The 12750-nt window shown below is 46.5% G+C and overlaps 1 protein-coding gene across 1 annotated transcript; it reads right to left on the reverse strand.

Annotated features, from left to right (window-relative positions):
* Positions 1–3002: 3002 nt before the first annotated feature.
* vcam1b (vascular cell adhesion molecule 1b) lies at positions 3003–12343 on the reverse strand. Its single transcript, XM_029146166.3, has 10 exons — positions 12167–12343; positions 11465–11767; positions 11009–11314; positions 10536–10796; positions 10192–10461; positions 9793–10071; positions 5577–5879; positions 5008–5277; positions 3693–3953; positions 3003–3622 (listed from the first exon to the last, which is right to left on the reverse strand). Exons 1-10 carry the CDS (start codon positions 12207–12209, stop codon positions 3468–3470), a joined length of 2451 nt encoding a protein of 816 aa, XP_029001999.1. The 5' UTR covers positions 12210–12343; the 3' UTR covers positions 3003–3467.
* Positions 12344–12750: the final 407 nt, after the last annotated feature.

Genomic DNA, 12750 nt, shown 5'->3' on the forward strand with positions numbered 1-12750 from the left:
TTTGGAAAGAGTTACATTAATACTAACACTAAGTGTAAAAGTAACAACTATTTGACTGTTCAGCATTTTCACAAGAAACAAAGCAGACGATAGATCTTATTACAAATAATCAGGAGATGGAGACAGAACTCTGAACTGAGGCAGCTTTGATTTATTCTGCAAGGATAGCATTATAAACAGAACAAGCAGTTAATGTTAGTTAATGACAACAAATAAAGAAATGCTAAAGCTCACCTGTGTGAGATTCTTCTCCTTTTGGAGCAGACATGTCGTTCAGCTGGTTTAAGCCTCATGTGAGACCACTCTGTGGTTTGGTTATAGTGAAAGCTTACGGCGCTTTTCTGCATTGGTGCTAATTTAACGCTGCTCAGTGTATTGTTCAAGAACACTTGACACATGACTGGGCGCAGCCAAGAATTCCATCAATTGATGAGTGGCTGGTCTATAATTTGAGCCACTGGTAAGATACCTGTCAAGACACAGACAAGTTATGTCTATTGAAAAACCTACATAGTAGAACATCAGGAGTATCTGAAGGAGAAGAAAGGGGCTTTTAAATCAGGCAACAAGGTGGATCTGAAAGCTTTGTAGAAGGAGCTGAGACGCAACATCAGGCAGGGAAAGGTGAGCTACAAGAGGAAGATGGAGGCACAGCTGCAGCAGAACAACGTCAGCGGAGTGTTGCGGGGGCTGAGAACCATCACTGGATACAAGTAGCCCAGCACTCAGGCTGAGGGAGACCAGAAGTGGGTTAACGACCTGAATCTGTTTTTTAATAGATTCAACCAGTTGCCCACCCCCACCCTGTCTCTCTACCCCCACTGTGAGCCATTCCGACACCTAAGCCCTAAGCCCCCCCTCCCCCCCTCCTCCATCCCTCACACTGCCCCTCACAAAAGCCCAGGTGAGAAAGCAGCTCAGCAGAACCAAGGCGAGGAAGGCGTCGGGCCCAGATGGCATCAGCTCCAGGCTGCTCAAAACATGTGCAGATGAACCGTGCAGCGTTATGCTGTACATGTTTAGTCTGAGCCTGAAGCTGGGAAAGGTGCCACAGCTGTGGAAGACTTCCTGCTTGGTACTGGTACCTAAGACATCTCGGCCGACTGACCTCAAAGACTACAGACCAGTGGCGCTGACCTCTCATCTGATGAAGACGATGGAGAGGCTGGTGCTCGCCCATTTTCGTCCTATGGTGAGCCAGTCAATGGACCCGCTGCAGTTTGCCTATTAGCCCGGTATCGGAGTTGAGGACGCTGTCATCTTTCTTCTGAACAGAGCTCTGTCACACCTGGAGCGGGCTGGGAGCTCTGTGAGAATCATGTTCTTTGACTTCTCCAGTGCTTTCAACACTATGCAACCGTTGCTGCTGAGGAACAAGTTTCTGCACATGGGGGTGGACCAACATCTGTCTGCATGGATGCTGGACTACCTCTCAAATCAACTGCATCCGACATAGTCGTCTGCAACACAAGGGCCCCACAGGGAACAGTTCTGGATCAGTTTCTGTTCACTGTCTACACCGCAGACTTCATGTCCAGCTCAGCATCCTGTCACCTGCAGAAGTTATTAGATGACTCTGCCATTGTCGGCTTGATTACGGATGACAATGACAGAGAGTACACTGATTCAGAACTTTGTGGACTGGTGCCAGCAGAACTGCCTCCAGATTAATGCAGGGAAAACCAAGGAACTGGTGGTAGACTTTTGCAGGCACACCCACTCTGCACTAACACCAGTGAACATCCAGTTTAAGCTGAGACATGGAGCAGAATCTGTGAACATGGTCAATGACGTAGGATTTTGTCTAACAGGAGCTGCTGCTGCTTCTGCTGAGAGAAAATGCTGAAGCCTCTGCAGATCAGGGAAACAAAGAGCTGTAACTTGTCATCTGTCTGACAGGAAATACCAGCGGAGCAGGACATTAAAATGACAAGACGCAGCAGAACCTCTCATCCTCTAACACAGAAGCACAGAGGTCACGGAGGCCCAGCAGGACAGGGAGCCACACGAAAACACCAGATGAAGCAAAAACAAGCATTTATCAGGATTTCACTCGTTTTTAGCTGAGTCTGCACAAACAGAGCCAAGTCTTATTGGGTCAAAGGTCCTGGGCTGCTTAGTGGGCTGCATTTATTCAGTCCAATATCTGCGGAGGAGTCAGCAAAACAGAGACTCTCAGCCCCATCATGTGTGCATCTGGTAGTTTTAGTTGTGCAGCAGTCTCCTTCCTGACTAATAAACTGAATGTTCTGGTCTCTTTGGCTTTTCAGCTCATCACCATGGAGACAGGAGAGTTTGAGATGTGATGTGTGAAGAGACGAATGTGGGTAAGAGCTCAAGTCTCTGGACCTGTTTCCTACAGACTGATCTGTTTGCCGGCAGCAGTGAATCCACATAGCTGAAACATCATCACAGTGTATATTAGATACATTTAGCATATGACACATATTTTCAGTAAATTACTGTGAGCTAAGCAGGACACAAGATTTCAGATTTATTCCAGCTGTTTCCGGAATGTTGCTCTCTGTATTTGTTTGCATCTCTATTGAGTCAGAGAGGAGGGGCCAATCTTCCCAGGCAGAGGTAGTTCTGGATGCAGAGCGTCCAGAGCCCCAAACTACTTCCGGCCCGCACAGCACAAGGAGCTGATGTATTAAAACAGTTAGATATAAGCTGGTATATTTTACACCTGTGTCACCTGAAAACAGGAGCTTTGATCTGGGTGCCACCAGATGGGACCATGGGTAGGAGCCTTCTGGTGTTTTAATGCTGCCTCCGTCACAAACAATAAATATTTTTTGTTTTAATAATTGAGGGAGCAAAAACTAAACTCTGGCAGAAAAAACACTCAGCATTGATAGTGAAGTCCTGTTAGAACCAAAATAAATTCTATAAAACAAACACGACTCAAAGATCACACAGTGTGAACGGCAATGTAGGGGTCACCATAGCAACCAGCACAGAATTCCATTAATGATTGGTCTGACAGAAGCGAAAGGGAAAAATGGGCCTTGTGAAATTTAATCAGGCATCAAGAGAGAAGAAATAAATATCTTTAACAGACACTATTCAACAGAAGCGCAGAAAAAACATTTATGACTAGTTACATCAGGGCCTGGGCTGGATGCAGGTGGTGTTGTCATGTAGGTTCTACACGGAGCCACACATCAAACATTTGAAAGCATCAGTCTAGAACATGGCAACAACTTCTACATGTTCAGTGGGAACAGGTTGGGCTGTGCTACTGGACCATGACACAGGCTGAGCTGTGGTACTGAATCATGAATGCACATGCTGAACCCCTGTAGCCACGTCTTACAGATTCTGGGATGTTAAACCCAGATGTTCACACAGTCAGCATGACACTGAGAAGCTGCAAGACAGAGTTAGCAGCCACATGTTGAAGTCTGGGAGCCGCATCCTGGGGCAGCAGCCACGTGGCACGGTGCCATTCATCCGGGGGGGGCTCAGGCCGAGGGCGGAGTGGACTGCGGCAGCTGGTAGAAGCCTTTCTTTCTGGACCTCCTCAGGTATTCAAGCAACAGCACGGCGGCCGCGAGGCCGGCAGCGCCGCAGGCGGCCGGTACCACAATGAGCCTGGGAGGAACGCTGCTGCTCCGCTCTGAGTGGAGACGCAACAGATGAAGATGCTAAACAGTAACACCGTCGCTATTACACAGAATCGCACTGACCTCTGACACTGAGGCTGAAGACTCTGAGCTGGTAGCCGAGCTCATTGGTCACGTTGACCTGGTACAGCCCAGAGTCTCTGGCAGTGACATTGACCAACAGGAAGGTACCGTTAGAAGAAAACTGTTCTTTCCCGTTGGCCAGTTTCTTCAGGATCACGGCGGAGGGTGGGAAGCTGACAGCGTGACAGCAAATGGTGACATCCTGTCCTTCCTGGACCACAGCAGAGGGCAGAACCAGAACCGTGGTGTTCCTCGGAGGAGCTAGAGACAAGACATGTTGGTGTGTTAGTGTTTTTTGCTCTGTTCTCTGTGATGTACTCACTGACCCAGACTGAGCCTGTTCAAAATGATAGTTTCACAGGTTCTGTTCTTTATGAAGTAGCAGTGGGTCGATTCCAAACAGTGTTTTTGGTGCTTTAGGACCCATAAGATTCAAGCCTTTGTTCCTTTGTCCTAAAACATTCCTTATGTTCATTGTCTGACGGAGCAGCTCCAGCTGTGAGTCTTATAAAGGAACCATGACACTAGGACTTGTCTGTATCATGAGATACACAAATGTCATAAAATGTTTGTTTTCTTTCTATCATCATGGCAGCGATCGACCGTCAGAGGAGGCTCTAATCAGCATCTGCTGCCCAACCTTAAACCTCTAGTTATTACCAAACTACATATGAAACTACAGTTTCATCAGTGACTAGTTATAAATGTCATCAAAATTTCATCTTAGGTTTATCTTCAAATGTCTTTATTCAAAAAAGAAACTATTGGAATGAAATGTTTAAAGGTTTGTTGCTTTAAACTGGGTACATGGTCATAAGCTGCTTCGATCAAACACATTTCTGGAATGTTTCACATTAAACAGTTCAAGGTTTTTGGTTCAAAACCAGCAGGCGGTGAAACCTCATCCTGGTTCAAACAGGCTGGCTCTGGTTCTGCTCTCATAGTCCTGCTCCGTCACACTGTATCTACTTCAACCTGCACAAGTCGGTTCATGATTCCTGACAAACTATTAACGTGTTGTGTGACTCTTTAAATCTCTGTCATCACCCTCTGAGTGTCTGGCACATGACACTATTTCTGTCCACAGCAGCAACACGAGAAGGAGGAAAACGATAAGAGAGACATGAGTTTGTCAGTAAAAAGAGCTGAAGCTGAAGTCTGTTCTTTCGGTTCTGTCACACTGTGCTGTATTGAAGCACTTAAAGCCAGCTGCTTTGCTTTCACTAAAAATGTCTGGGATGATACTTAACTGGACACGTGACCCAAAGTTGAACTTCAGTTACGTCAACTTAGCTAAAGTCGTCATGGAACAAACCTTTGACTCTGATGGAGCTGGACACCAGCTGAGATCCAAACTGGTTGGAGGCCTCACACTGGTACTGGTCTGAGTCTTCTAGCTGGGCCGAGGACAAGCTGAAGGAGAGCGAGGGGGAGGAGGTGGAGTCTACCACATGACGTTCCGCCCCCTTCTTCAGCAGTAGTGTGGGGGGCGGGGCTCCATCAGAGTGACAGGTGAATGTCACTTGTTGACCCTCCACCACCTCCTCACCTGGACTCACTGACAGCATGGTTCTCCTTGGGGAATCTGGAACACAAAGAAACCAGGACTGAGCGCTCTCCTAGTTCTCCTGTCAGACATTAACAAGCCTTGTGTTAAATAAATTGCTTCACAGTGTGGATACATGCTTTTCTAACTAACTGCATTTGGTATTACATTTATCCAGAACTGGCTTATGTACCATGGAAACCTAAACCATGGGTTTTATAATCTAAAATGGTTGTAACTGTTCCATGGGTTTTGGCTCAGGTCTGAGACAACAAAACTAAGGTGAGAGAAACTGGTTCCAATTCCCAATGTGTGACTGACAGTCAGTGGAGACTCACACTGGATTTTCAGGGGGACACTTGTCTTTCTAGTCCTCCACACAGATCCGTCCTCCATCAGCAGCTCAGCAGAGCAGGTCAGAACCTCTTGTTCCTCCTGGATCCGGTGGTGAAGAACAGATGAGAAATTCTGTAAAGAACTGGAGGGCTCGAAGGTCTCTACCATGAGTGATGTGTTCCCAGACACCCAGCGGATCCTCAGCTGATTGGCGGAGAAGATATTAATGACACAACAGTGAAGGACCGCCACCTGACCCAGCAGGACAGGATCCGGATCCTTCAGCACTGGATCAGAAGGAAGCGCTGCAGATGAGAGAACAAAGCAGATCCAAAGGTCAGGGTTCATCAGATCAGCAGATCTATGATTAAAAACCAGTGCTTAATCCACAGGCTGTAACAACAGTCTATCATCTGTACCGGAGTCCAAACCCAGTGTTTCCTTCAACTGGATGTCCATTACCTGTAGTATTTTTACACCGATGTCAGCAGTACCATCTGTGTGTGTTGCAACGACAAGAATCCTGGTGAATGGTTTCTAACTATTGATTCTTTTGGAGCCCGTTTCCAAATGTTTTCACTGGAGGAAACCGGGCTCAGCTGTACAGTCCCAGGGTGTATGGATGTGGGCCTGACTTGTGTGAAGTCCTGAATCCTTAGTAACATGGCTACAGAGGATCAGGAAACAGCCAGCGCCACTAATACACATGGGTTCCAACTGTTCTGGTTCCGTTCACTGGGAAAACTTGTGCTGTAAATGTCTACATCTGTGTCTCTGTGGGAGGATTCACTGTGCAGAATCTGGGGGTCACTTCCCGTGTCATCAGCTCAGACTAAAGTCAGAGCTCTGGAACCAAACTAAACTCTCCGACCTTTGAACCTTTCAGTTCAGATAACCAGGACAGAACGTGTCCAAACAAACTGAGGCTCTGACTCTGATCCAGGACTGAGTCCAGTCTCCCACAGAGCTGCAGGAATGTCTGAGATTAAACCCTGATGATTTTCATATGACTAATTTTCAGAAAGAACCACTGAGAATATCTGACTTCTGGAACATAATCCTGATGTTTTCAAAGTTACATTGGGCTTGAGGAGAACATTTTAGTGCGAGCAACATTTTGGATTCTGGTGCTAAACGCTAACACTATCATGACAATGAGCTCAGATCCGACTCAGCTGGTCACAGAAGAAGCCAAGTCCGGTGAGATTGAAGAACAATGAGTGTGGCTGATCTGATGTGGATGATCTGATGAAGAAGGATGTGATTCCAGCAGATTATTAATAAATACAATTATGAACTATTAGTCAGTTCATTCATGTTGGACCTGGAACATGGACCTGGTGGTTTGTGAAACATCTTTCTGGGCCTGAGACTAAAATTACATTCTGACATTTCGTTTGTAATGCGTAATTCTGTTTACATATGAAAAGTAACAGCACATATAAATAGTCTGATCAGGTTTAAAGTGTCAGAACTTATCAACACCAGTAAAGAAACCTTTTAACACTACTTTGCTTCCTGACACTTGTGTCTCTTTTATGACTTAGTGGCTCAGCTGGTAGAGCATTAGCTTGAAAAGTAAAAGCTCCTGGGTTCAAGCCCACCAGAGCACCAATTGTGTCCTTGAGTAAGACACCTCACACACCTCCCTGGGTGCTGCACTGATTGGTACTTTTATTTTGAAAGGAAAAGGTGTGGGCAATTGCTAAACTGTAAAATAGTCTTATTAATTAGAAGTCATTAACCAGCCAGAGCTATAAAAATTACAAATTATGCTAAAAAAATTGAATCAGTGGTTTTATTTTGAAAAAATATGAAGGAAACATGTGCAAGCAATTGCTAAACAATAAAATAGTCTTATAGGGGGGATCACACTTCTCAGCCTCCCTGGGAAAGTCTATGCCAGGGTACTGGAGAGGAGAATTCGGCCGATGAACAATGTGGTTTTCGGCCTGGTCGTGGAACGCTGGACCAGCTTTATACCCTCAGCAGGGTGCTTGAGGTTTTGTAGGAGTTTGCCCAACCAGTCTACATGTGCTTTGTGGATCTGGAGAAGGCTTTCGACCGGATCCCTCGTGACATCCTGTGGGGGGTGCTCCTGGAGTATGGAGTCCAGGGCCCTTTGCTAAGGGCTGTTCGGTCTCTGTACAACCGGAGCAGGAGCTTGGTTCGCATTGCCAGCAATAAGTCAGACCTGTTCCTGGTGCATGTTGGACTTCGGCAGGGCTGTCCTTTGTCACCGGTTCTGTTCATTATTTTTATGGACAGAATTTCTAGGTGCAGCCAGGGGCCGGAGGGGGTCTGGTTTGGGGACCACAGGATAGCATCTCTGCTCCAAGTTCCTCCAAATCGGAGGCCATGGTTCTCGACCGGAAAAAGGTGGTTTGCTCTCTCCAGGTTGGAGGAGAGTTCCTGTCCCAAGTGGAGGAGTTTAAGTATTTTGGGGTCTTGTTCACGAGTGAGGGAAGGAAGGAGCGTGAGTTTGACAGACGGATCGGTGCGGCGGCTGCAGTAATGCGGTCGGTGTTTCGGTCCGTCGTGGTGAAGAGGGAGCTGAGCCAAAAGGCAAAGCTCTCAATTTACCGGTCAATCTACGTTCCTACCCTCACCTATGGTCATGAGCTTTGGGTCATGACCGAAAGGGCAATGTCACGGATACAAGCGGCTGAAATGAGCTTCCTCCGCAGGGTGGCTGGGCGCTCCCTTAGAGATAAGGTGAGGAGCTCTGTCACCCGGGAGGAGCTCGAAGTAGAGTCGCTGCTCCTCCACATCGAGAGGAGCCAGCTGAGGTGGCTCGGGCATCTGGTTCGGATGCCTCCTGGACGCCTCCCTGGGGAGGTGGTCCGGGCATGTCCCATCTGTAGGAGGCCCAGGGGAAGACCCAGGACTCGCTGGAGAGACTACGTCTCTCGGCTGGCCTGGGAACGTCTTGGGGTCCCACCGGAAGAGCTGGACGAAGTGTCCGGGGAGAGGGAAGTCTGGAACTCTCTGTTCAGACTGCTGCCCCCGCGACCCGGCCCCGGATAAGCGGATGAAAATGTATGGATGGATGGATAAAATAGTCTTGTTAACAAGTCATAATAAACCAGTTGAAAGTAGAAATATTGCTATTTTTAGCTAAATATCTGGATTGGTGCTTTTATTTTGAAAGGATTTGGTGAAGGTGTGCATGCTTATATTACTTTATAAATTATGAAATAGTCTCATTAACTAGTCAAATTGCATTCAAAGGCACAAATAATGCCATTAGGCTAAACATAGACATAAATTGGTGCTTTAATTTTAAAATGACTTGTTTGTGCTTAAAAAACAAAACGCTGAAGGTTGCAGTAGTTTAAAGGTTGACCTGATGCAAAGGTGAATATGCTAATACAACGTTATCCATCAATCATAGGTTAACAGGGCTGAGAGAGGACAAAGCTGAAAACGGTTTCTCCACATAAGGAATTAAAGATTAAAGATTAAAGATTAAAAATATGTTGTAATTTTAACATTTATGTTATTAAACAAGGGGTTGAAAGTAAAAACTGTTTTAAGTGCAGTTGTAGTGAAGCTGATTTGCACCCCTGCTTAACTGGGTTGTTACAGCAAAACTATAATGGTTATCACAAAAATAACTTCACTTTATAAATCCCAAGGCTTCAATAAGCAACTGGTGTGAGTTTTATGTTTGAGGAGTGAAAATTGTGGCCACAGTGCCAATCCTCTGCGTTTCTTCCCAGAAGTCAGCCAAACATTTCCATTGGAGTCTATGGGAGACATTCTGGAACACTGCGCTTTGAGGCAGATACATAATATAGTTAGAGTCAGTTAAATAGTTGAAGATTGTTTTGTAGTTAATATTGCGTCTGTATCTTAAAGTATGCTGAAGTAGTTCAAGCTGAAGAAGACAAAGCTGAAGAGGATTTGAAAATGGTTTTCCATTCATTTCAATAGGAGAATTTTGCTGAAGCTTAATAACTAGAAAAATATGAATAAGAGTATAGTGAATGCTTCCATTATTATTATTATTATTATTATTATTATTATTATTATTATTATTATTATTATTATTATTATTATTATTATTATTATTATTATTATTATTATTATTGTTGTTGTTGTTGTTGTGAAGCTACACATCATGCCTCTGTGGGTAAAAGCTCCACAAATTTGTCATTTGTCAGCTAGAAGCTGTACTGGCTTCTTAAAGCCTGATCTCAGGTTTGTCTGACTCACAGTAGATGTACACTTGGGCGGTTCCAGTCCTGATGATGGAGTCACATTCTGCCTCACAGATAAACCCTGCTTGATCCTGGATGTCCAGGCTATGCAGGTGAAGCTGGGACAGTCCATCCGGCGGCTGTGCCCTCTGTAGAACAGTGTGGTTCTGGTTCATCCTCCTCCAGGTTAGAACTGGCGGGTGGACCCAGCTGGAGGCTCTGCAGGTCAAGATCAGACCCACACCCTTCTCTATGTGCGACACCAGCGGACTCACCTCAACCTGCAAAGGGTGAGCTAGAAGATGACAAAGGGTAGAAGAGAACCAAACGAAACCATCAGAATCACAGAAGAACCTGTATCATGTACTGTATTTGTGGAACCTGACTAAACTCCTCATTTCCTCATGAAACAAACCTCTGACTCTGATGGAGCTGGACACCAGCTGAGATCCAAACTGATTGGAGGCTTCACACTGGTACTGGTCTGAGTCTTCCAGCTGGACCGAGGACAAGCTGAAGGAGAGTGAGGAGGAGGAGGTGGAGTCTACCACACGAAGTTCCGCCCCCTTCTTCAGCAGAAGCGTGGGGGGTGGGGCTCCATCAGAGTGACAGGTGAACGTCACCTGTTGACCCTCCACCACCTCTTCACCTGGACTCACTGACAGCAAGGTGTTTCTGGGCGGAGCTGTGGGAGGACAGACAGGTGAGTCCACAACCGATGAACTCTGAGGAGAGAATGTGAGACCACTCCATCCTGACCTTGGACAGTGACGTCCACAGCCGCCGTCTGGTTTCCTTCAGGGTTTTGGGCTTCACACTCATACCTTCCTGCATCGGAAAGACTCACCGCTGGCAAGACGAGCTGATGTCCTCTGCCCCGCAGCAGAGAGCGGCCGTCAGCGGCCCTGAAACTCCAAGTGACGCTGGGCTCAGGGTTTCCGTCCACTAAACAGGTGAGTGTAAGTGGGGAGTCGGAGGCCATAATGACAGAGCCTGAGACCGACGTAATAACAGGAGCATCTACAGGAGATGGGAACAGGGTTCAGAGGCTGGAAACCTGTACTACGTTCTGGAGTCTGGGTATAACTACAGTCAAGGCAGGTTAAATAGATTAACACAGAGATGCATCCTGACACTACTGGATGACAGAACTGCCTGTGTGCAAGGGCTAGACTTCAGAATCAACACAGAGAACTCAGGCAGCAGGACCTGGACTTGGGACCTGGACTCACAGAGCAGGATCAGTGGGACGCTAGTTTCCATGGTCCTGTTCTCAGCTGGCAGGTCCGGTAGCTCCAATGTGGCCCTGCAGCTGATAAGTTCTCCTGAGTCCTGGTTCATAGGGGTGAACTTGTATTCAGACTGGACTGAGCTCGATCCATGTTCACCCTGAGTCCTCTGCAGGGCTGTGTGTTCCCTAAACCACGTGAGGCTCAGTCGTTCTGCTGGGTAAAGGTCAGACACCTTGCAGGTGAGGGCAGACTCCTTCCCCAATCTCAGGTTGTCCTGACCCGTGATCACTGGTCCGGATGGGAAGTCTGGATCCAGCACAAAGACAAAAAAAACTAGCATAAAACTGCAGAGACCAGGTTTCTATATGGTCTAGTTGCCTCCTAAACAGAAACCAATTATTTATAGATGAGAGACCATCAGAGAGTTGCTAAATGTGTGTATGAGGGTGAACCCACCATAAACCTCCACAGAGGTTCTGATCTGCCTAGTTTCTTCTTCACATTTGACTTTACAGAGCAGAGCTCCTTCATGTTCCATCGTCACAGGGTCAAAGGTCATCACAGATTGGGTCCAGTTGGTGCTGATAGGGGTGGTGAGCGGTTGGTCTCCAAGCTGGGACCAGGAGATGCTCGGTGTCGTGGGACAGTCACGAACAGAGCAGACCAGCTGCTGACGCTCCCCCAGTCTAAACAGAGGTCGTCTGGGAGACACGCTGACCTGAAGACCCTTAATGTACCACGACGGCATCAGCAACACAGCTATGGAGGAAAACAGCAACAGATCACCAGTCACACACATTCAGACTGTAAACAGACACAAACACGCGTTACTGTCAGCTTCTCCTGGGGGTTTAGGCTACTTTATCTGTGGTATAGTCCTTGTTTGCCCACTGTAACATACACAATCATTACTGACAGACACACAAACCACGTTCTGGAATCTGGAACCGCAGTGATGCCTGTAAAACATGACAACATCTGGTTTGTGACCCCACATGGAATCACCTGATGTTTGCAAGCAGACAAAGTCAAGCCAAGCAATCAAACCTGAAGGAGGGAAATCCAAAATACCTCTGACGCAGTTTAGATGTGGTGTTAAACAGTCTGAAACCTCACAGTAACTCAGAAATAAACAGGACAAAAAGAACCAGACGTTACCTGACAGCAGCTGAACAATGATCCTGCAGACCCTCACAGACATGTCGGCTCCTCAGAATGAATGACTGAACGGGTGAACGGATGAGCAACGAATCCTTTGTGTCGATGTTACAGTGTGGAGCAGAAAATCAGTCTGTCACATGAAGCCACTCGGTGAATCCTAAGGAACAAACGCCCCCTGAACATCTCCCCAGCCTTTATACCTCCCCCTCCCCCGTCTGTCTTTGTGTCTACAGACCACAGCACCCTCCTCAGGGCTGACAGGACACTACAGCAGAATGGAAGCAAAGTGTTTGGACTCAAACGGTGTCTGAAGCGGGTGATGCAAGCTCTGTGTTGGTCTCACATAGAAACAACATAAAACAGACACAAGTCAAGGTTCTATGACACTGCTCGCTTCCTGTGAGTCCCCTCTTTACCATGTTTGCCATAGAGCTGATCAATCTGATCAAACTGTAGAACAAATTTCATTTTGCAAATTCATGTTCATTTTTGTACTTAGATGTTTTTGTTGTTTGTTTGTTCACATGCAACAAGATAAAAATAAAAGAACGAAACAGAACAAAGAAAAATGATACAAATCA

This window comes from Betta splendens, chromosome 4 (genome assembly GCF_900634795.4).
Source record: "Betta splendens chromosome 4, fBetSpl5.4, whole genome shotgun sequence".
NCBI lineage: Eukaryota > Metazoa > Chordata > Actinopteri > Anabantiformes > Osphronemidae > Betta > Betta splendens.

What these genes read in the sequence shown, in the direction of transcription:
- vcam1b (XM_029146166.3), bottom strand. Translation starts at nt 12,209, where the DNA reads ATGTCTGTGAGGGTCTGCAGGATCATTGTTCAGCTGCTGTCAG. An exon ending in CAGCTCCATCAGAGTCAGAG is followed by an intron (nt 10,072 to 10,191) that starts GTTTGTTTCATG and finishes GTCATCTTCTAG; the next exon opens with CTCACCCTTTGCAGGTTGAG. An exon ending in CTTCAGCCTCAGTGTCAGAG is followed by an intron (nt 3,623 to 3,692) that starts GTCAGTGCGATT and finishes GTCTCCACTCAG; the next exon opens with AGCGGAGCAGCAGCGTTCCT.